The sequence below is a fragment of the Topomyia yanbarensis genome, chromosome 1 (genome assembly GCF_030247195.1).
Source record: "Topomyia yanbarensis strain Yona2022 chromosome 1, ASM3024719v1, whole genome shotgun sequence".
Taxonomy (NCBI): Eukaryota; Metazoa; Arthropoda; class Insecta; order Diptera; family Culicidae; genus Topomyia; species Topomyia yanbarensis.
Window position 1 is genome coordinate 27,404,398 of NC_080670.1, and position 21,447 is coordinate 27,425,844.

General features: G+C 41.0%; 1 protein-coding gene across 1 annotated transcript in view; it reads right to left on the reverse strand.

Moving 5' to 3' along the window:
* LOC131677169 (cyclin G) overlaps nt 1-21,447 on the reverse strand; it is a 46,663-nt gene that overhangs the window by 19,332 nt on the left and 5,884 nt on the right. The window contains exon 3 of the mRNA XM_058956859.1: nt 8,579-9,090. Coding sequence (XP_058812842.1) covers nt 8,579-9,070 — 492 coding nt within the window. The 5' untranslated portion in view covers nt 9,071-9,090. The remainder of the gene's footprint in view (nt 1-8,578; nt 9,091-21,447) is intronic.

A 21,447-nucleotide genomic window follows, 5' to 3' on the forward strand; every position in this document is an offset into this window, starting at 1 on the left:
ATATGAAACTGGTCAGCGCGCGTTGGCCCAATGCCAAGCGATTAACCAACAGGGATGGGAAGGAAGGGAATGCTAGAGGTGGGAGCGGAATAAGTTGTCGCATTAAACAGCTTCTACGATGGCGGAAGCGTGATTCGTTCAAATGTGTGTGTGTGAAGGGCCTGCGTCTCAGTGGCTTGCTTTGGCAAAAATCCAATATCCACTTCATTTAGCCTCAAACTGAAAGCGGACTGACGATAAGTGGGCGAGTGGGTGCATGTTGTTATTATTACATACTAGAGCAGCCACACAGTTAAACCACTGCTGCTCGAGGGTTGCTTTACGCCATCAACCACCAAGTCGTCGAACCAGTATTTGGTATTTCGTTCGCTTAAACGCAAGTAGGTATACCACACTAAACGCGTGTCGGGACACGCTTTGTGTTTGTAGTATTTTTGACATTGAAATTCGGAATTTCATTAAAGCAGCACCTAGTGTCGGAGTGTTGTTGCTTGGGTTGCTGAGTGGATACATTTTTTTCGATGTTTTATTTTTGCCCAGATCGTATCGCGAGTTGAGGCCAAACAAATGATGCAAGCATAAACAGTTGTGTGTAAAACTAAATATGCGTACTGTTCCTCAAAATGATGAGTATCATTATTACACACAACATTTACTGTGTGTGGCAAAATGCCTTCAAAATTAAAATAGCTAGACTGAACAGATGAAAGATGGTAGAGTGAAAGTAGGTATTACCAAACTACTAAATGTGTTAATTTCACGACTAAAAAAACATTTGTTTAAGATACGTATTTTAATCCGTATCTAGCCTACAATTTGTTATGCCAATTCAGCTGCGAAATCTATAACACTTCACTGCTCAGCAACATTCAGTCGCATCGTAAACTTTCAGCTCACAGCCCATGACACCTGACAAGCACATCTGTTCCAAGCGGTTACGCTCAGCCGGCTGGTTGACAAGATTCAGCCGTTACTGCTCGCAAAATGACCAGACAACCGTGACAATAACAGCGTCGCTCGCCTACAATGTCATTAGAACAGTTCGCTGCGTGTAGCGCCCGTGTATCTTTCCAGCTAACAACGCCCTAAGCAAACAGCGAAATGTTGGCGAACGTGATCTAATTCATATGTAAATTGTTTCGTCTATTGTTCTCTGGCTTGCTGGCTGTACACAGTTGATAGACAGAGAGGGTACAAACTGAATAACGAGGCAAGAGCATAACATACACCGTACATATCGGCTGCTGTAACTTGTTCAGTGAACGAGTTAATATTAATTAAGCCCATTATAGGAACACCCCCCAACTACCTGCGAGTAGTTGGGGCATAATCAACGGTACCGCTGTGAAGTAACCGAAGAAGAGCCGAGTATATGTACACATGAAAAAATTTAAATACAATGTCCATTCCGCGAATATTCTGTCGTGGTAGGGATAATGACCGCAATTTGGTAGATAGCTCCCGCCGCCCGTAATAGGTCATTACACTGGAAACCTTTGCTAGTCTGATGGGCTGATAAACTGTTTCAATACCAGCCTATTATAGACATCTCTTAACACGAAAACGCCGTTGTTTTATTTTCTTGACTTTTATGCTGGTCATTGTTTTGTTATCGTTTCGAAAAGCACCATCAGCCCATAATCGCGTCAGAGTTGCTGCGATACGCTTGAGGTTGTTATATATAGCTACATGCGCATTACAGACAAAGCAAAACGGGCAAATAAACAACTCGAAAAATCAATACTGGATCCACCAAAACGGCTCTGTGTTGTTTCGAGCCGAAACAAAATATTGATTGAGCATTTCAAAGCTTGCCAATATATGGACAAGCGTAAAGTGCAACTGAAAGGGCGCGTCGTCCTCCCGATGGATGGAAATGGAATCAGGCACTTGATAGGCTTTGTCGTCGAGACGGTGTCGTATCAATGACAGCTGATTGCCGTCTTGTTTTTGTTTCGCTCAAATGGGTAGGCGATTGGTGCGGGGGCAAAAGTTTCCCCATTAATTGGATTAACACTGTTGAACCCTCGAACCGAGCATATTCACGGTCTTTGCAAAGATTCGCGATTGTGAAATCGGAGCTATGACGCTGATGTGATTGTTCTAAATATAAACTGTTGGTCACTTAAAACAAACCCATGAAAAAGCAAATTTTGACTAGGTATTCTTCAGGGCAGGATCGGGTCATTCGGTATAATTTTGAGAGTTGAAGATCATTTTGCATTAACTGTAGTAAACTTCAGGATACCGTTCATTTGCCATAATTATTGTTGTACGCTGATCTCGAAGGAGTACATGCCGCTGTATCTTGCCGTCGTTTACATCAATGTCATCATCGTAAAAGCTGTCTTGGTGCTCGCGATATGTCCTTCCTTGCCACTTGCACTAAACCCGCCGTCCTAGCTGATGGAGCTGGTCGTTGATTTAGAGGTGCTGTACGTAGCTGTTGCACAGTTGCCATTATGGCCTGATCAACTGCCACACATTTAGCAACCGTTTGTGTTTCAGGTAATAGTATTGAAGACTGTATTGTTTCAGACGTATTACGGTGCTGGTACATAGGAATTTCCTTTTAATGAGTGTGTAACGTAGATTGTGTAATTTTTGCACCGCGCCATTTGAAGAGAGAGGAAGTCAATAGGAAAATAGGTCTTTCAATCCGTATCCTCACCACAATAACGACGTTAGGAATATCTGAAAAGAAGATTGTTCAAGTATCAGATGTCACGGGTTCGACTTGTTCATGTTGCTTGTCCCAGGTGGTGAAACTGAATATAAGTCGCAACTATGTTGCATTTCTTTCCGCATCTTCCGTGCAAGGTTTCAGACGGCTTACAGTGCTGTGCTGGCACGAAGGAATCTGCCTGTGATGGGTGCATAATGTGGTTCGTGTAATTTTAGTTTCGCATGATTTGAATTGTAGGGTCAATAGAGTAAGTCATTCAACCCGCATCCTCACCACAATAATGCCGTTAGAAATATCCGAGAAGTTTCTTCAAGTATTGGACGTAACTGGTTCGACTTGTCCGTATTGTTTGTACCAGATGGTGAAACTGAATATAGGCCATTTATTATTTCCAGCACTCTGTTGTATAGGACCGGAACAACGTTGTTTCGTCTACGCAAATGATGTGTTAGTTGTCTTTGAGGATTTTACCTAGCCAGAGCTAGTTTGAGTATCTTCGGGACAAGTAACTCTTAACTCAACCTTGCATCATTTTTCCCGGTCGATCGATTGAAACGAATCTTGTTAGCTTCACGTAATTTTGCAATGATCAATTGCTCAGGACACTTCATGTGAACACGATCTACACAGATCTTGAAGCAGCTTTCACTACACATAGTCATCCTCATCGTGTTCTGAGTCATGACTGAATGTATTTCAGACATGCAGTGTTTTCGATATTGGATTGCCAAATTCGCGCATCTTCCTCGATTGCATACAGCCAGCGAATGCTCGGCGTATGTTCCGAAATCGGCAATCTCTTCCCGAATATCTGCTTGCCAAAACTTCATATTTAATTTCTCTTCCGGCTTTCACGATGCAAACCCAGCCCATTGTAGTCAACGGTACAGTTTGTAGTTCATGCGCCTGTGCTGTTCTCCATTGTACCATCGAGAAATGAGCCTCAAACTCCCCAGAGCACTCGACAATCTGCTTCCTTCAATGCTATGTAAATTCTTACCACACAACCTAGATAGGACCGTAAATACAGCAACAGAAAGTATCAGATTTGTATAGAGCAAGTTTAGTAAGCGTCCGTAGCCTACGGGAGGGACTTCAGCTGACTACACAAACCGTAGAACGTCCTATTCATAGCCGCAACAAACCTTAACACCGTTTTCACATGTAAATCGTGTTCCAACATATAAAATCTCGGCGATGACCTTATACCATACCCATCAGCTTCCACCTGGAATAATAACGTTGAGACTGCCTAGTTTTTTACCAACTACTATGTACTTCGTCGCATTCGAGTTTATAGTTAAACCGATTCTTGTAACTCTCGTTTAAAAGGCAAAAACGCCTCGTCCGCTGTTCTACAATCGACTACTGTGAAGTCGATATCGTCTAGGAAGCCAAAAAGCAGGTAAGATCTCGTGATGATAGTTTCGTTTCTTAGCACAACCTGAGCTTCTTAGCGCATCTTCGAACGCTATGTTGAACAACAAGCTAGGAAATGCATAGCCCTGCTTCAATTCATCTAACGTCACGAACGAGTCGGATGTCTCTCCGGTTCTATTCTAACGTTTGATTTTGATCCATCCAGCGTCAAACAAATCAGCTTAACCAGTTTTGTCGACATGCCATGTTCCTGCATTTTCTGCCACAGTTTGTTTCGTTTCACTGATTCGTACGTTGCTTTGAAATACACAAACAAATAAAAATCCGCAAATTGTATTCCCGGCAGCTATCCAGCATTGATGATAGGATAAACATCTGATCCGTCCTTGATTGCTCTTCTCGAAACCCGCTTTGGTATTCACCGACAAATTGATTGAGGAGTATGTGATCGGTGTTAAGTCAGACCGGACCAAGTCGCAAAATCCGTAAAAATGAGATAATGATAGCACTGGATAAAGAATTTCTTCCGCTACATTCGACTTTCACCAGATTCGACATATGTTATAATAGGCAAGAATTATGGCAAAAATTAATTTTAAATTATAACGTAAAGGATGCTGCGATCCAAACTTTGAACTCGTTTTTCTCGAAATCAATGCAATGTCTCTTAGTCCGGTCTGACTTAACACCGACCATGTGGCCTTGATAATTATGACACTCGAATTTATGACTCTTCTTGTAGGTAAGGTATAAGAGGTCAGCCAACCAATCCAAAGACATTTCTTTTTTGACTCATGCCATCCCGATCACACAGTGAATTTCCTCGGATAGTCGGTCACTTACGACTATTAGAAATTTGACCGAGAGTACGTCCTTCTTGCCGTTTTTCAGCTCCCGAATACCTTTCGAAATTTGTCTAGCGTGGATGAATCCAGATTCTCCATCACCCCTTTCCTTATTCAATTTGGGCTTTTCCGCCTGGTAGTCACACCTGTAATCCTGTGCTTGACACGATTTTCTTCCCCGTGCTGTTCATGAGATATTTATAACTCAGTTTTATGAACAATGGATGTTCTACTAGATCGTGCTACTCGTTTTGATTCTACCTTGTTAGCCAAGAAGTCTTTGAAATTGATGGCACTGTATCTACAATCGTTTTCAAACAGTTTTTCAATATCTCAAGGTACTACGCTAGGTCCGCTACCATTCTCACTGTTAGTCAATGATGCGAGCTTCGTTCTAAGGCGTGAAGAAAACCTGTTTTTGTAGACGATTTGGAAATTTTTCACGTTTGTTGTGAATTTCAACATCCAATTATAGCCTTCGTGGTGACAAAGAAACTTGATGGTCCTTGGACAAATGTTTACTTTCATCTGAAATATTGCTGACATTCAACTGCAACGTTTTGACTACTTGAAAGATCTTGATGGCATTCTAAATAAAAGGCCAACATACCTGCATCACTTCTTAGGTAGCATGGACAAAGTAAATCGTCTATTTGGGGTTTTTGATGTTCAAAATTTCCAACGAACTCCAATTGTTTCAAAACCGGGTGCGTTCGCTGTGTCGTGTCCAGGGATGCCAACGGTACCGATAAACTAAATTTTTTTCGGTATATTTACATTTGCATAAGCCGTACAGCCCGCTACAGCGACGCATCGCTACAGCTCTTGCCAGAACGGTAGCCAAACCGAGTACATTTTCCCATTCATCAGTAGAATACATTTTTGTTTTGCTGCTGTACTCCGACTGCTCGGTGAGAGTGTGGCGTAGTAAAATTTGATCTCTCGCTTTGTACATTTTTCTCTGCATAGTCAGAGGGAGAGGCCCGCACACGAAAGCGTTGATGCCGGTCGTGGCGTAAACGATCCGCATTCATTGTCGTCGTTTGTGATTAAAAATATTGAATAGATTAAAAATATTAAAAAGTGTAAAATAAGGAAAGAAAAGCTGTACCGCTCGCGTCTGGTGGCTGTACTTGGGGCAGTATTTTTTTGTCATGTTACTGCTTTGCTTACAGACTGCCGTACAGCGCTGGGCGTCCTGCACTAGCGAACGACAGCAGCGTCAAAAGAGAAATGAGAATGTAGGCAGAAAAATTACAGCCGCGGAAAAGATAGGCATTTTGCATCCTTGGTCGTGTCATGCTACGTGGAACCACATAGGATTGAAATTGTCTAGCGTAGATTCGAACGAGTTGCTTTGTGTCAATAACCGTGGAATACACCGTCAAACCAGGAGGTCCGTTGTCGTCTATTAAGACTTAGGTAATCACTCTTGCGCTACTGCTCTGTCGAATTTAAACCAGTTCATAGCCCCTATGTTTGAGTAATCCGTGTAAACGAGTGCATCACAGGTTTGCTTGCGAGGGGCCACGGCTGCAGAGGGCAGGTCGGCGGCCACTACGGGCAGCATTTCCTCACCGACTTTGCGCTGCTTCGGATCCTTGGTTTCGGTTATGCGGCAAAACTGCATTACACTAGAGCAGTATAGAAACCGATCGTTCAATAGGTGTAAATATATCAATAAAACGTCATTTTCAAAATTTTGCGGAATCCAATAATGATAAAGTTACTAATTATCGTCTGGGTCAAATGGTACCGTAATTGGGCTGATTGCATAGTGTTTTTTACATAATATAATTCGTAAGAACAGCTCATGATATAAAGAAGGATAATAAGTAAAACATTTTAGGAAACTCTGTTTTGAAAAGCGACAACTCGTTGAATCCCTGAAGATGCAAATGATTATGCCAAACCACCCGCAATATAGTCACATCTTAAAATTATGCCAGATGTCCGTTATGAGAAATGTCCACTATGCTAAATGTCTAGTGCCAAACGACGTTTTATTAAAACTAACAAATAGTACCTTATTGGTGGAATATGCCTCCAGAAATGCGAATTCCCGGGAAGTTCATCAGTTCAGTTATTTTTGCAATGTCTAAAAATGGATCCAGAATCCGTTTCGATTCCGTCATAGTATCAGCAGAATCAGAACCTCTGTTCTAACTGAACGACAACCGTTAAAAGTCATTTTTTTGATCATTAGTTGTGTTTGCATTTTTGGATCTAACTTCTATCTAAATATTCATTTTGACGAAAAATATTTTTATGAATCTTGATAAACGTCGATTTTTTTTTAGATCAGACTAACGTTCATTACAAATTTTGGCTAAAATTTTTCTCGGCATTCCAAATTACATCGACAAAAGGCATGTTAACGGTTTTGTTCAATTACAATCATTTCAACTGGTTTCTTGCAAAAACATCCCTCCACTATGTTCCTAAAAACAACGACACCCTCATTCACACTATGACGAAAAATCTGGTTCCCCGCGGTTCCTGTTAACTGCAGTAGCTTACAGACATGAAGGGGGATATATTGGCAATCATCATCAACCCTCCGCTAACTCACTGGTTATATACCAAACAAAACAGCCCGAAGCAGCTGCAGGTTTGCAAAGTGCCATGATTATACATGCATATACTTATATCACGCAAAGGGACTACGTGACAGAACACAGTGACCAAACAAACAGGAGCGAATGTGTGCCACGCCACCACCACAATCACAGCTAGGTGAAAAAATCAAATAAATGACTAGTCATCATAACTGATTGAAAACCAGCTAAACAGATAAACACAACAAAGATGATCGATTTTAGCAAACATTTGCGTAGTTATTTCAGGCGATGAAGAAACAGAGGGACGAACGGCTCCTTATCGCGCAACGCTTCTAGCTGTCAGCTGATACTTTATCATTGTTTTTATCAGTTTGCAGTAAACAAAAATGTTTTGAATTGAATTGCATTTCCAAAATGCTAGCAAAACTCGTATTCCAGTAAGGCGCCTCGAAAAACTTGTTTGTGCAGTGAAACGATAACTTCCGCACGAATTACGATTGGATAACGCTTGTCAAGGTCACGCGCTCTTCTAACATATTGATTTTTTCGAAACCGATTTGTAAGTTAGTGTCGTCAGATATCCATTAGATTGTAATTTTATATAATGAAGGAACATTCGATATCAATTGAATGAAAAGGTCACCACGTCGTCGTATCCTGTAATGAATGGCAAGAAATGGATATTAATTGGACAGTACACGCACTGTGCGTGACAAGCATTCGAGACTGCTAAAAGTTAGCAAAAACAAGAACACGTTCTAGATGGCATAAAAAAGCAACGTTCCGCCTAGAAGGACAGTTCAACCGGTTTTAGTTCAATGGCGTAACGTTTGTCATCATACATGCACACAGCAGGATGGTTTCGGTGATACTAGTTTCTGCTACAAACACAAACCATACAAACACAAACAATGGCGCCACCAGTTCAATTAAATTGAAATTTTCCCTTGGCTAGTTCTAAAATTGCGCAAAAGAAATTAGGGAAAAGTACCTGTGCACTAACGCTAAAGCCAAGTCGAAGCTGTTTTGTTTTTATTTAAATGCAACCAAGATTGGAAATGGGGAAGGATAATGAGGGTAATAAAAATAAGTGTTCGGGTACTTACGCATGACTGCTGAGGCAGGTAGAGGTTCGGCTGGTACTTGGGCTCCAAGGCGAGCAGTTCGCTCAGCTTGGCCATCATCTGCTCGAACGACAGCCCGGGTTGCTGCTGGGCATGATGCTGCGGCGATGACGCCGATAGTGATTGTTTTTGCGGGGATAGCGACTTGGCACCAGCCAAGTCCGTTGTTGGCCCACCTCCGGTGAGGTGGCTGTCATTGTTGGTGGACGCACCGGACTGCATCAGGTGATAGTTGCTCATCTGATCGCCCGGTGGTGCCATAAGAACGGCATCAGCAGCATCCGGTGTCCCAAGCCGGCCCTCTAACAACATCCGCTGATTTTGTTGCATCTCCTCGGATACTTGAACTTTGCTCAGCATCATCGACTCGTCGTCATCCATTCGGGCGCTGTCAGTGCTGATGTCGACGTGCTGTTGCTGACCGATGTTGTTGTTCATAGTATCGACCGAATAGCAGCGTACAGGGACAGACATACTGAGGGCTGGCCTAGTACCTATTGTTTGGCGCAAGGGGTTTGCCGTAGAAAGATGCAGGAAATCAGTGAAACTGGTCTCAAGCTACAACCTTCGCAGGTTGTCGAACTCGGCAGTGGTCGTGTCCGGCAGGAGTATAAGGTGCAATTTGCTGCAATGCTTGGAAACCAGGCAAAACAGTGAACTGTTGCGCCGTATATTCCCGGAACTTTTCACACTAGCGAGCTAGGTACTGAACTTCACACTCGAAGCGCACCCAATGTCCGGTATCAATGAATTACCACACGGCCGGTAGTTCAGCGGATATCGAAAATGCAGATGCGTTTCAAGGAAGCGGCCTTTTACTGCTTTTTGACGTAGGTAATTCAACGAGAAATTTTCTTCTGAAATGTGTCACTCAGAGACCCTGCTTCGTCAAGCGACTGCACACCACCTAGCAGGTACAAATCAGTTCGAAAGGCAGTCAACCCTTCAAACTTTAATACCCTTTTTTTAAATTCTGATAAACAAAACAACACGCGCACGACACGTGACCTCCCGGATTATTGTTGCTTGGCGGTTGATATGTGAGTGTGCGCGCAACCCTCAACTCTTTAGTCTAACTTCGTATAAACCGGTCAACTACTACGAATAGACAGCGACCTTAATACGAACTTTACGGTTAGCCTTGTTCAATTTTCAGACACCGTCAACTTCTTGGGAACTCCCGTCTCATCCGAGGTTCTTGTCTTCACGGAACGGAAAGTCAGTCAGCCGATAATTAGTGCCTTTTAATTGTCGAAAACAATCGACTACTAGATTCGCTCCAATTAGACAGCGGGACTACGATCCAAATGAAGAAAAAGAAACCACGAAGCGGAAACGTGAGACACTCGGAGCGAGGTGTGCTATACAGGCTAGAACGATGTCTGTCTACCTAGTGTTTGTTTGCTAAACGGTTCCACGCTCCGTTTATGTTTACTTGCTTTCTTCGTACTTCCAAAAGTGAGGAAGAGGAATCGCCGAAAACTTACTTCTTCTTAGGTGCTATGCGATCTGGAAAATTGGTACACAATTTAATAAATGACGATTCGGTGTGGTGTGTGGTTGGTGTGATGAGCGAATGAATGGAATGTGGGTGTCTTGGAGGTCGTAAACCCCTCTAACTAATGAAATCAAATGGTTATTCAACGAAAGTAGTAGGTGAAAGTCGTTGGTCGGTCGGAGTGTGTGTTTGTGATAATAGATTCCGACCGAAATTGAAAAATATACATATTATTGAAAATTGACCCGGTTCAGTGTGTGGTTCCGTGTCATCAAACAAGACGATGTAGCCCGCGCCGCGGTGATAAAAATAAACTGGTTGGTCAAATGGGCAAAACAAACAACCGAAGAGGATTTTTTTGCTTTCGAAAGCTTGTTGGTTGTGTCAACAGTACAATTAAAACGTATTTTACGCGATCTGTTTTTTGTGGTGTAACTTTAAGGGACGGAAATTAGTCTGTCCGCTATTAAAATTCTCAATGATCAATTGTCTTGTATGTGGTGGCTAACTAGTATTTCAATATTTATACATGACTTGGATGATATCCCGATAACGTCGTTAAGCAATTTCATCGTAAAACTAATATTACGAAAAGGTTCTACTCAAGATGTTTGATTTTGGCTTCGATAGGTCTCACATTGTGTGTGGCTTTGACATCAATGTTGCGGCCCTCAACCAACCTGATTGCTTTAAACAGATTCACACAACTTTTAATCTCACAATTTTACCCACCAATCCCCACACGAGTTACTGACACATCTTCATCCACGACAGACATGCTAATCACTGACTTTTCACAATACAACACGAAAGCAAAAACGCCATCCGCGAACACTTTCTTCGACCATATACCCACTAGCAGACATCAGACCAAGTCAGAGAACAATGGTTCCGAGAAATTTGCGGAACAACATTGATTCCCTAGTGTTACGAGCTGACTTTTTAACCAAGAATCTACAGTAGTTCTTTGATAAGGAAGATGTTATTGTTAGAGCCACCATGTTTAGGGTGACCATATCTGACTAGTGAAGACCCATGACAGTCGTTAGGACCTCTTCCCGCCGATAAAAACTCGACTGTAGTGAGAAGTAGTGATCGACGAACACATCTTTGAATTTACACACATGCAGTTTTCGCTACACCAACCAACAAAAACTGGAAGCTGATCTTGAAGAAATTTTCAATCTTCAACTAAGCGTATCAGGCGAAATATCTTGAGATCACTCGCAAAGGACAGTGGTGGAGACTTCAGCACTAAATATACATAATTGAAGTACAGCAGAAACGCCAACAGTTCCAGGTGCCTTCCTTGGGGTATGCTTGACGTAGAAATAAACGATGGTGCCTAGCAATCTTTATCTGTTAGGATCGAAGTAACTACAAAAATTATAGTTGATTCCAAATTGCAGTATTTTAGTAGTACAGTAATGTTTCGATTATATCACTATGCGTTTATATCAATACTCGTTTATATCACCCTCGATTATATCACGGTTTTCTCTCGATTATATCACGCTTTTTGAAAAACAAAACAGGCACACTACATTTTGATCCAGTTAAGACACATGTTGTGTCCTGGAACTCTTAATATTTTTTTACAATTTGCTTATTTACATGTAGGGTAATGGACCAGAACAAATTCAGTGAAGACCCACTGAAAACCTCTTTTTTACTTAGAGTAGTAAAACTAAGACAAATCAAGCATTTTACTCGGACACCAGGACCGTCAGTGAGTTGAAAAACCTGTTAAATATGCATGTCTCCGATAATCATATCCATTCGTGACTAGCTAGCTCCATGGATTACGCAGGCCATCGAACAAGCTGCCACACTTAGAGATCTTGCAGACTTCATTCGCATAATCCAAATACGAGATGATACCCAATGGCTCGATTACACTCGAAAACGGGATCGTGCTGGTTCACTCATTTTTGCTTTCAAAAAAACGCTATGCTGAGCTTTTTATTTGTTTAAAATATAGAGGTTTTAACGTTAGGGTCATTCGCCTTTTTTCGGGCTAGAAAAATCTCTAAAACGGACCCTACATGAGCAAAAATATTGACAATAAACCAAATATTGATCAATATATTGATCCTGTAACCACATTTTGAAATGATTCTGTAGAATTCAAATGGGATTTACGTATTGAAGCAGTCTTGTCAATATTTGTATTGACAATATTCTTGTCTCGTAAAGGGTCCGCTTAACACAGGATGGGGAATCGAACCCAGGTGAGCTGCGTACAAGGCAATCAATTTATCAACTACGCTATGCTCGCCCCTATGCTGAGCTTCATTTCAGTCACAACCTTCCAACGAAAAAAACTTTGGTGCAACCCGAGAAGAGAAAATATCCAGAACCCATCGAAAAAGCGCAACAACGGATGAGATAAAAGCTAAGGTTAACTACGGGTTATGAACCAACGTTACACGTCAGGTGAACCATACTACAAATCACAAGTAGATCATGGCGCAGACGAATTTAGCTTTCGACACACAAACGTCTGTCGTTTTTTTTTGGGATTCATAAATGCTACCAGGTATCATCACTCTCCATCTTTTGAATACCATCATGGACTCTGAAACGTTCCCTATCCGATGGAAAACAACATTCATTACACCTATCCCTAAGATATCCAATCCAACACTACCCAAAGACTATCGTCCCATCACTGCTGTACCCGGTATTTCGAAATTCCATGCATCTTGACAACCTTAACACCCCTCTGTTTAGCAAGTGATAAAAGGCAGTGGAGATGAATCAAACATCTTCCGTGCAACTTTGGATCCACGACAGCCAATAATAAGCAATGCGGGAGCCCTCTCACCTACTAACCGAAACGTGCTCGCCGTCAATGCTCTTCTTCCAATCGTCCCAGTCCTAAGGTCGGTGATACCAGCGGAGGCTTCCTGCTATCCCAAGCGAGCACAATCATATTTTTGAACCTGCTGTCCCGAACTATTCCAGTCGTGCTGCTTCTAATAACTCTTCGCATATACTACCAAAATGTACGTGGATTAAGCACCAAATCGACACATTTTTTCTATCTGTTTCGGAAGCTGAGTACAACATAGGAATATTATCCTATCAGCAGAAATGTGGCTAAATGAGCAAATTTATTCCGCACAACTTTCTAAACGTCAGTATGTTATTTTTAGAACTGATCGGTTCCCCTTGAACAGTCGTAAGACTCGCGGTGGAGGTGTTTTGTAGCAGTATCACTGAAATTAAATTCCTTCATTGAATCCGCAACCACCTCTAATATCCTTGAACAGCTGTGGGTTTACCGCAAAATACACTTAGCATTGGCGTTATATACTGCTTTGCAGGTCACTACAGTGTCCTCACCCATCAAACCTTTAATTGATATGATGCTATTTATATCCCTGTTACTGTTATCTTTAGTATGCCCACTCGAATTGTCTATGAAATTTACTGTTTCGATTTGTTTGGACTTTTACCGAGCCGATTACGCCGCATTAAATGCTATGTTCAGAGGCGACGCGTCGGTACGTTCAACCTGTTCATTGAACGGGTAAGCGAAATCTGACGACCCGAAACCCATTTTTAGTTAATCCTCCGGAAGTCGCGCAAATGGCACACTGAACGAGTAGCCGCAGCTGCTCTAAAATGATTTCGCTAGATTTTCAGAGCAGCGTGCACTGCCGGAAGGTTGAAATAAAACTACAACAGCAGCACGCAAATTCATTTATATGAAAGTTCGACAATTTGATCCGAACGATAAATCAACCCATCATATCAAGCAGGTAAATTTCAAAAAATCTGTCTTCCCATGATCGGTTCAACCTCAAACATGCACGCATCTCGTAGTCTCACCGCATGCTCTAGAATGGATAGAGCAGCTGCGTGAGCGACGGCTGGAACAGTAGCGTGAGTGTCATATGCGACGGCTTTTTCTATTTCGTTTTGCACCGGTTCAAGTCAAATATTGAACCAGCGTTCATTGGTGCGATGTCCATATGAGTTGTGTGCAAACGAGAGTGGCTTATAATGTTTAAGCGCGTGTCGCCGTACGTTCATAACAGTCGGTCAAACGCATGTTTTCTTTGGTAGCCTAAACAAATGTTGGTGCACTTGGGGCATATTGGTTTTAGGCGTGTATGTATTTCGTTGGTTCAACGATAATAATGAACCGTCTACTTTTACTTCAAAGAAATTGTTTGCTCTTTGCATTTACATGTTGAAAACTTGTCTACTGAGAGTGAAAAATGGACATAAATCCAAATCAAGGGTTGTTCGAATGATTTCGCGTTCTATTGTAATAATGAACGGGTTGATGTTGGATGTCTCATGCCAACGATATTTTACGAGAAAAATATTGTTTTCTGGATTCAACGAATTGCATGAGGCACATTCAAATTTCTATCCCATTTGAAAGAATTGAGGGATGACTTTAAGCCGGATGACAAATATTTCAATCATTCTTATACAGAACGACGATTATTTCTTGGTGTGTAGAACATAAGATTCTACATTTCAAGTTAAGTCATATCATGTCATGATTTATAAATATTCAATGATAGATTTACAAATATTCGAATTCATTGAGTGAAAATTGATCATATTTAATATTCAAACGTATCAAAGTAGGCCCTGCCACAATATAAGCGTTTTCAGCCGTTCAAAAAGAGCTTCGATTATTTTAACTCTATTCAATGATACTTTTATACATGATTGTTTTTCTTAAATTTTAGTTTAGATATCTTTTAAATTGCTCGCTTCTCGGGTATGTTATATATTTTTCATTCTTTTAAGCATTCTACAAGACGTTTGTTTGATAATTTACCGGTGGGCTTTGGCAACAAATTTGTTTTACTCAGCTCTTTCGAACAGAGAATCCCGTCAACCCAAGTAACGTCAGAAGAGATAAACAAGAAATAATCAGTTGACCTAAAACGTCTCATGCAGTCAAATTAAAGATGTTTGTGACGTTTTGTGGGCCTTTGTGATATATTGAACAGGTTGACGGTGAAACCACGCGTCGCCTCTGGCTATGTTATCTGTCATCAATTGACATATCGTTGAATAGTCCTCCTGCATTGATGAAGCCGTGGAGCATTTCAGTGCTGTTGTGAAGCATGCTGTCTCTAGTGTCACCATGGTGAAACCCACGGTTACGTGCGCTCAGTCGAGCATGATTAGATGCCCTTTGGAAATATTGCAGTTATCGTTCGCTCTATATGTGCTTAACCCTCCGGAAGTCGCGTAAATGGCCCACTGAACGAGCAGCCGCTAGTGCGCTAAGACGATTTCGCTAGATATTCAGAACAGCGTGCACTCAGTGCACTAGCGCGACTTCCGGAAGGTTAACTGTTATGTGTCTTACAAAAAAAAAAACACCCTTAGCAGGCCAACGTGGGTACCCCCCCAAATTGATATGCTTATAACTATGGGTTTGTTTAACCGATTTGGACACTTTTAGATTTTTTGGATTCAGGAGCTCGTCCACCTTTTGATTTGTACAATTGAACTGAAAGAAGGGATCTGATGCTTGGTAATCCGGATTTTCCGGGATAATGTTCCAGTACTATTGTATGATTTGTAAATTTAAATAATGTCCTAGCAATATGAGCATCAAATCTCTTCAAATTGTCTCGGAAGCCTGTTATTTAATGTTACGGGACCCTATGGCGATTTAAAAAATGGAATGGCCACTCACGGCCCCACGGGAACCTGCTCCGGAATGTCCATTCCGGGTTCAAATCACCAAATGGTTCCAAAACCACGAGATACAACCCACTGATGCAATTCCAAGAATTTTGATACCCATATTGCTAGTATTTCATTGAAGTTCAGAAATAGTATCCCAGTACTGGAACCTGCTTCCGGAAATCCGGATTCCCGGGAACCAAATGAAGTAACCCGATTCATTTTTGCCAAGTCCAAAAGCGGATGAGTTCCTGAATCCAAAACACCCAAAAGCATCAAAATCGGTTGAAAATTACCTTAGTTATTGGCATTTCAGTTTTGTGGGTACCCGGGTACCCACGTCGGCCTGTTACGCAGTAAAAAAAATCAGGAGCCCCTCCTATTACCCCACCCCTCCCTTACTATATCAACAATACTATTATCCTAAAAGCTTGACTTAGTGAAGTTCTAAGATGTCACAAAGTTTCAATTTCCAGCTATAGATAAAACATAGGAATCACATTAATTGAAACCAAAAAGGTTACCCGGGTACCGCGTCGGATACATAACGGTTAATAATGTTTTGCTCAAGCGTCAGATGGTTTCATAGTCTTCGAGACCTTATTTCACTGTTAAATTTCATACTAAAACCACATATCGATTTAATTTTAGGAGGTAATGGGAGACTCCTGGAGGAATTATTTTGTGAAAATCAATTTTCCCATACGAATTCCCATGTAAACTTTAAACCATGGGCGCAAAAATATAGTTTCACCGATCGAGCTAAAAAATTGCACGATTGTTTTAGGACCCAAATGTAACCCAAAAAGTTTCTCGGAGCAATTTTTTTTATATAACCGTGTCTCTAGTGACCACACGTCCTGGTTTTTATCTGATTATCCTGGGGTGTCTAGGAACATGCTTGATTTGTCCTGGTTTTCTCCACTACGTCCAATTTTTTTTTTTGTCCTTATGTCTTCGCTTCATTCACTCTGGTTCAGATCGCAGTAACGGCCGACTACAACCATAACTGCAACGTAAGTCCGCCCTCAAGCAGAGTACGAGAAACAAAACCTACTGGATTTTTGTGGGTCAAACGCTAGCCGCTATCGATCTCCATGAAACGATGATTACCAGAGCTTTATCTTGGCTTGAATCGATAATGGTTGTCTTTGGAGATTCCCAGGAACCCACATTTATTTTTACGCCAGGAATATTCCAGGAAAGCTTGGATCGTTGATATTTCTGCTTTAATTTAATGACGTGTATTCAGCGCTAAAGATTCCTCGTCGGTCCTTCGCAAATGATGGAGCAGTGGAGATGGTTGCCAGGAAGTTTTGGTGCGTGTTGTTTTCATCTATATTTCGTCGTATTTTCATCTATATTTCGTCGTTTTTTATGAAGGGTAGCAGGATCTCTTCTCTTACCGGGTCGTTATCCAATATAACCTGCCTGGATCAAGGGTGGGCGTATTGCAGACGGAGATCGGCGAATTCTTTACTCTTATTGAGGATGTGTTAAACTGTTTTCCTCGTATTGCATGTGCCACAAATTTGGCGGATAAATTCTGGTGAATGAATGTATGTGGATGGCCCTGGTGACCCCAGAATTCAGCGAAGTGCTGTGCTACGGAATTGGCAAAACTGAGTCGAGAGCCTTCTATTCCGTTAAGCTTTTGGATTTAGCGTTTATTTCGTGTTGCTAGGGAAGTGCCAGATACTGATGAGACAAAGTCGAAACGCAAACGATAACTTACTAGTTAAGTCTCATGTTTTTCCTTGGTGATCAAAGATATCCCATTTTACAGTAGTTGTAGACAACAACAAAAAAAACCTCATCGTCGCGAACGCGCTGAAAATGTTGAAAATTGTGTTCGGTCTTCCGTTACTGGAATCGAAGCGCAGCCAGCTGATAAGGCAAGCGGTGGAACGAAGCACAAATACATAAACAAATACATTAGTTGAACCAGAAATGAAAGGATCAGCAAACTAGTTCGCGGCAAAATGTTTCACTGACTTGATTCTAGCTTCAATGAGCAGGGGTTGCATAATTGATTTGTTTAGACGCTTCACATCTTTTCACAACGAAATCTTGAACATGCTGAAAGTTACCATAAAATTTAAAAATATTTATAATAACGTCGTTGTCGTTACTACACCCAACTCACATCATTTTTTTTTCCTTTGTGTTGTTATATCCATGATACGCTAAGGCCAAGGTATCACATCATTTTATCAATGAAAATAATTTCGAACGCAACCAAACCATGCGACCCTATGTTTATGCCTCAATAGCATCCGCTTTCAAATTTTTCAACACCTTTCAAGCCTTTCCTTCCCCAAACACAAACACCTGCGCATACTCGTTATAGCTAGGGTTTCATCACACTGTTAATCATTAGTTACGAGAAGAAAAAAAATGTAACCGTATGCCGACCCTTTCTGGCTGCCTGACACTGACGTGCCCCCACCAGGTAGCGTCTCCTAAAACCCTTGAATAATTCAATTATACAATGCTCACAGGCATAACCGACGGGAAGGGTCGAAACTGAGGGAAACACCAGTTGACGCCACTCCGGTTTTCGTCCTACCTGGTAGGATCCTGATGGTAAATAAGCGATGACTAACGGATGTCGTTAATGAGCTTTCTCGGTTGTGTGTGCAGTATGAACAATGAAATTATATGGCCCATCCGTCCACTTAGGCAGTAAATATTGATCTTGAAAAAGTCAGAAACAGGGAGCAAGGGACTTAAGGTGTCTGTTCAGTTTCAGTTAATTTTTCGGTAGGCCATCGTTGCCTATTTTCAGCAAATGCGACAGTTATCGCATTATCCTGCTTTTTACTTTCAACGAAAAGGAAGCGACAATTGATAACTCAAAAATGTTAATAGCTTTTTCGAGTCGTATGTAAAGTAGCATTTTTCTTTTACTACCGTAATCCAATCGTATCGCTTGAACGAAAAAAATACTGTGCTTCGATTTCGAAATCTAAACTGATGGTTACTCATAGGGTTGCCAGCATTTTTTGGCAGTTAAAAATAAAACCTCAAAGCTTTTAAATTCGAGGTCGATTGTTGATGAATTTGGCGAAATATAATCGTCCGTTTCAACTGTTGTAATATTATAATTATCGTGTTATAGTTTCCATTGTTTAACAAATAAAAAGAGAATTTTCTATTTTTCTACTGTGTTAGAAAAATCTAGTATAATGGCATTTCTGTTCATAGCGTCCAAAATCCAAGCTAGGTCGACGGGAAGTTGCGTGAGGCATACCAAACAAACCTGCACGTGTGTATTTACTATTCAAATTAAACACAGATACTTTCTGTGTGTACAACCCGTGAGCGTAACAGTCGGGTAAGTTTCGAAATTGGTTGTGCAATACAAGTCATCTTCTCTAACGCAGTTCCAATCCCATGGAATCGAGGCTGTAGTACTGCTAAGAGTCATACGTATCTATTCCCATAGAAGTCGTGTTTGTTTATATGTAAGTGAGTAGGGTTGTCTGTCCGACCATTACGGTTCTAATTTTAACACCCTTGACAGCCCGCTATTGGATTAAAGTAAATATGGCGCCGTCATGGACTGATTTGAACAAACACTATGACTTCTATTTTAGTACAAATACTAATCCAATCGAAGCTAAGTGTAACGATGGGATTGATGTTTTGTACGTTGGGCTGATGAAATTTCTATTTTTATGCGTAAATGGTTATTTAAGCTGGTACCAAAAAAAATGTGAATGTGTTAATTTCTATTCTGACATTTTGCTAGACTAGTCTAGACAATCAATTCACATTAAGAAGCAGCTTTTTTATCTGTACACGCCTTTGCGTTACTTTATAAGAGAAAAATCGTTCGCGAATGTAGTGGGCAACCAAACGACAAGACCAGAGATATTTTGCTTCCTGGTGTTCGTGAGCGGTGAGGTCGAAATCAGAATCAAATTTTGTTTTCGAATGAGGTTAAATTTGGAAATCTGGCTAAACAATTATCAGTTTCTCTCAAATCATTAAATGTTGTTCTATCTGCATCAAGGTTATGTAACAAGATCAAAGCCATGGCCCTACATTCCGTTGAGGAACTTTATCTTGTTTTCTTACCAGCCAATTATTAGAGTATAGGACAATCGCATTGTTGGTGCTTCTACGAATCTATCCTGAATGGGATTCGAACATACGAGTGGCTTATTATACCTTTGCTACAAATAGTATTGATTCGTTTTACCTTGTTTCTAATTTCATCAACCCATTTTAAGCAGTTGATCAGAACAGCGCATGCCATCTTTGTTCAACGCATTGGCACAAATGGTAGGGTGACAATTGTGGCACTCAAGTTTTCGTTGCGCTAAAAATGTACACGATGTCAATATAAGTACTGAAATCCGCCAAAGGAAATTCAGAGATTTTCGAGCAAGTTAAACATCTGGCATTTTGAAGTCAAATTTACACCTTTCCGATTCGATTCAGTGACGGTTCAGTACCGTGCACGGACGCCAATATTCTTTCATAGAATTCAAATGCGGTGCCGTACCGGCAAAGTGTGAATGATCGTATTTTATGAAAGAACATTGGTATCCGTGCACGGAGCTCAACCGGCACTGAAACGGATCGGATAGGTATAAATAATGATTAAGTCGTTTACTCTGTTCAGGTGAAAGTATTTTTTTGCGGATGAACTGCTCATCGTATTATTTTCCCATTACTTTGGTTCATTCAGAGCGCAGCCAATTATTCCACAGGACATCTGCGATCCAAAATCTGCTTTAAGTTCCTAGCTTTGCGAGCTGTTTGGCCTCGTACCTTTAGCCGCACTGTGATTAGATACCCAATACATATTCACACTGAAACGTATTCGATTTCATGATATTTCAGACCGTCACCCTACTGTTAGTTGCTTTCCACCTGAAAATATGCTTTTTTCGTATTTAGTACTATTCCATGTACTGAACACTGCTTACTAACTACAGACATCTGTCCGCCATTAGGGGATCTACACCTGGATTCGGCGGAAAATCAAAGCAATATTTGAGATTCTTTTTGCTGAAAATGCTAACTTCTATTTTCAATCTTTTATTCGTTAGTTATCGTTAGAAAATGATTTTTTCTTCAGAAATTCAAAATGGCGTCTTTCTCAAAACCATGTTTAAGGACGATTCAGACGATACATCAGCTTCCGTTAAAGTCAACGGAACGTCACCGTTCCGTCAGGATAAATTTAATACTTTTCTCTTAAACCCGTTCACACGTGCCGTACGTCAAAACGTTCCGTGCCGTTGATGTTGTGTGTGAATGTCTCCATTTAACTGCATGTAGCTTATCCTGACGGAACGGTGACGTTCCGTTGACGTTGACGGAAGCTGATGTATCGTCTGAGTCGTCCTTTATTCTTCTAACGGCAAGAACAGGGTTTGTTCTATTCATGATTTCCTTTACCCAAAACATGTTTGGAAGTTTACGCTTTTTTGTATCTATACCTAATATTTGCATGAAAAATTTAGTTTTATAAATATATTTTTAGTTCTTTGCAGAATCTGGGAGCTCCCCATACGTGCCTGTATCAATTTTATGTTATACTTGAAGCGCGAATTTTCGAAATCTGCAATAACTTTGACATCTTGAATCGGAAAGCCCTCATTCTGATCTTTCAATAAGTCAGTGAAGATATCCGTGGAATATCGATCACTCACTCGATTATTTTAAA